The sequence below is a fragment of the Phragmites australis genome, chromosome 8 (assembly GCF_958298935.1).
Source record: "Phragmites australis chromosome 8, lpPhrAust1.1, whole genome shotgun sequence".
Taxonomy (NCBI): Eukaryota; Viridiplantae; Streptophyta; class Magnoliopsida; order Poales; family Poaceae; genus Phragmites; species Phragmites australis.
In genome coordinates, this window is record NC_084928.1 from 28,521,806 (window position 1) to 28,524,897 (window position 3,092).

At 50.5% G+C, this 3,092-nt stretch overlaps 1 protein-coding gene across 1 annotated transcript; it reads right to left on the reverse strand.

Moving 5' to 3' along the window:
• Positions 1-928: 928 nt before the first annotated feature.
• LOC133926924 (tetraspanin-2-like) lies at positions 929-2,742 on the reverse strand. The gene is made up of 2 exons (XM_062373098.1): positions 2,058-2,742; positions 929-1,402 (listed from the first exon to the last, which is right to left on the reverse strand). The coding sequence occupies exons 1-2, from the start codon at positions 2,562-2,564 to the stop codon at positions 1,091-1,093; spliced, it is 819 nt and encodes a 272-aa protein (XP_062229082.1). The 5' UTR covers positions 2,565-2,742; the 3' UTR covers positions 929-1,090.
• Between the last annotated feature and the right edge of the window lie 350 nt (positions 2,743-3,092).

Here is a 3,092-nt window from a genome sequence, read left to right on the forward strand (position 1 = left end):
ACTAGTATTGGCCAGTGTGAGCTCTCAGAATAAGGGACCCTATTTTATACACCGATAGAAGTCTTGAGCGATCACTAGTAAAGACCCACACCGTAAAACAAGGGATGGCCCAACTTCAATCTATCATAATTATTCTTTCGTTCTTAAAGCTTAATTTAGTTTAGCTTGCTATCTTCTTTATCGGTTAGCTTGTAAACCGTCGGTGCATCTTCACGTAATCAAGATACTCTATGTTGATTAGCTTGTAAATCAAGCATGCGCTACTATGTAAGTGTAGCAATCTATTTACTTTTGACCTCATTCGTTGGAGGTCCGTGTGTTGGTGCCACGTGCAAATTTCACGCGTCAACAGGTTACACGAACCGAGACAAGCTCAAAAAAAAGAACAAATAAGTCAGAGGCGCATCAATCGCTCCACATTATGGTACAAGATGCAGTCACACAACCAATTGTCGTCTGAACTTCAGTAAGACTTTCATTGATGCAATGGGAATGAATATAGCAGAGTGACTAAAACTTGTTTCAACTTAGCTTGTAAGACGTCGCAGTTGCCTTCAATAATGCACGAGCTGGTGGGTAAGACCATGACAAAATTTGACAACCAACCCCAGAGAAAGGACGCAAAGCATACCCCAAACTGTTGCAAATTTATTCGTCTCATTTGCATATCAAAAACTTTATCAAAAAAAATATTTAAACGAGACCCATCTGATCTCCACAAAACTCTTCTCACCATATCAAAAACTTTATCTATCAAATAAACTTTTCTCAACAGGTCACATTGTTTTTCTCTCTGTAGTAGGCAGGAGAACCATGCACGAAGAAGAGACACATAAGAAAATACAGTACAGTGAGCCTTTGCCGACAGAGAGACTGAAACCCTGCTAGAAATGGCAGAGAGAAAGAAGTCACATTGTTGGAGCATAAATCCTCAAAACCAGTATCGTATTTCGTTGAAATTCATGCAGAAAACACCGGCAGCACGGACCGCAAGAGCTTCTGGCAAACACAGCTCACCTGAGCAGCAACTAGCAAGTAGGACATGGCACAACTTACACAGATACACTGACGACGAGGACACACAAGAAGATCAGATGTTGCCCCACTTGTAGCGGCGGAAGAGGTCCTCAGTCTGCGCGTTCCGGAAGGCGCTGCAGCCGATGACGTAGACGAAGATGAGCGCGACGGTGGCGACGAGCAGGGCGACGTTGGCCTTGCGCCACTGCTCGCGCAGGCCGCCCAGCACGCCGGCCCTGCAGGAGCCGCAGCCGTAGCAGAGCTGGGCCGGTTCGTTGCTCCACGCCGCGCAGTCCGGGTCCGCCGCCGGGTTCGCCGGGCTCGTCCACACCGTCGGGCTCACGTAGGCGTACCCGCACACCGTCGGCGGCTTGCAGCACCCGGACTGCACACGAGTGAGAACTGATTAGAACAGAACACAGAAGATTCGCACGGAGCCAAACTGCAGAAGATTTTTAAGAGAATCGGTGGCTAGCTACAATAGCTTCCATGCGCCTGCCCACATGGCACATGCCTGCTCTCACACCTAGACATGAACACATTTACAGATCACACAACAAGGAGGCAAGGACTAGGAGTGGTGGCAATCGTCTTCCCATCCATGAAAGTGTCACTTGCCACGATGCATTAGAACGAGATCCTCAAGTTACTATGACTTTGTCACTAACATATGAACCAATTCTTAGTGAGCCCCACATGTCAATGCCCCATGTCACATAGTCAAGGAACACTCTCCCAATGCATTAGACTGATGCAACCAGTGGGGATATTTTAGCTCAACTTCCTCTTCTTCTTCAGACCCCACAACATTGTTCCTTGATTCCTCTTGTCAGTATTAGTTTCCTGCTGGCCACTTTATACCTCTAGAAAGTAGAAATGGAACTACCAGCCACTTTACATTGGAATCCACACACATTGTTCATCTTAGCAGAGTGCTACAATTAATCAGAGAAGTTAACACTGCTCAGTTGCCACTCAATCAAGTGCCAAATTAAATGTGATTAACTAGTTAAGGTTAGAATTTTTAACGGAGTAATTACCTGGATCGGCGAGAGGTGTGACTGGTAGAACTGCTCGGGCGCGATGAATGTGCTGTCCATGGCGAGCTTCCTGCACGTGTCCGACGCAGCAATGCAAGACCTGATCCCCTCCCACCGCCGGGGGTCGTCGGTGACGTACCCGCGCAGCCACCCGGAGTACCCCTCCAGCCGGTAGTCCTCGTACGCCCGGCCTAAAACCGGGTATCCCCCCGAGCCGTGCGCGACGGCGAAGGCGAAGACGATGAGCGCCAGGAGGAGCGTGATGAGGGCGGCCATGGCGAAGAGGTAACAGGCGAGGAGGCCCTTCCGGTTCCAGTAGGCGCCCGCGAAGCCCGCCAGCGCGACGAGGAGGAGGAGCGCGCCCAGGATGGCGACGGGCCACCGCGCCAGGCGCGCGCAGTCCTCGCCCTGCCTGGAGGCCAGCCAGACGCCCGTGGCGGCGATGGGGATGGTGCAGAGGAGCACCAGGAAGTTGAGGCACGCCGTGATGTTGTTGCTCACCGCCATGGCTGGGGCTGGCACGGCCGGGACGCGGATGCAGCTGAAGGCTGCGAGGGAGTGACTGTGCGCTGGGTTTCCTTTTCTTGGTTTTCTTTGTTTCTTTCGTGCGAGAGTGAGTTGCCTCGCAGGTGAGGAAAGGACGACTTGGGGAAAGGTTACCGTGGCTTAAATTTCTCGAGCGATCATGGAAGATTGTAGCCGCCTGCAGCTCTGCGGTGAGGTATCATGTCTTGGGACGTGGACGACGAAATTTACAAGCTAGTAATAGTAAAATAAAAATATCCCAGCCGCTATGTACAAAACCGAAAAAAAGCTAGCTGGATGTGAACTGCTGCGCGAGCTAGCCGGCCAGCGTGAACACAACATTTCGATGTTCAGGCCAAGACACTAGTATCATGCTGCGAAACTGTGAAATCTGGCTGCAGCGAGCAGAAAGGGACAAGTCGTCACGGTTCCCTGATCCTGATCAGTCCAGGAAGTCAATGCAATTCTCACCAAATTACTATGGATGTATGGTTCTCCGAACGGGATTTC

What these genes read in the sequence shown, in the direction of transcription:
- LOC133926924 (XM_062373098.1), bottom strand. Translation starts at nt 2,564, where the DNA reads ATGGCGGTGAGCAACAACATCACGGCGTGCCTCAACTTCCTGGTGCTC. An exon ending in CACACCTCTCGCCGATCCAG is followed by an intron (nt 1,403 to 2,057) that starts GTAATTACTCCG and finishes ACTCGTGTGCAG; the next exon opens with TCCGGGTGCTGCAAGCCGCC.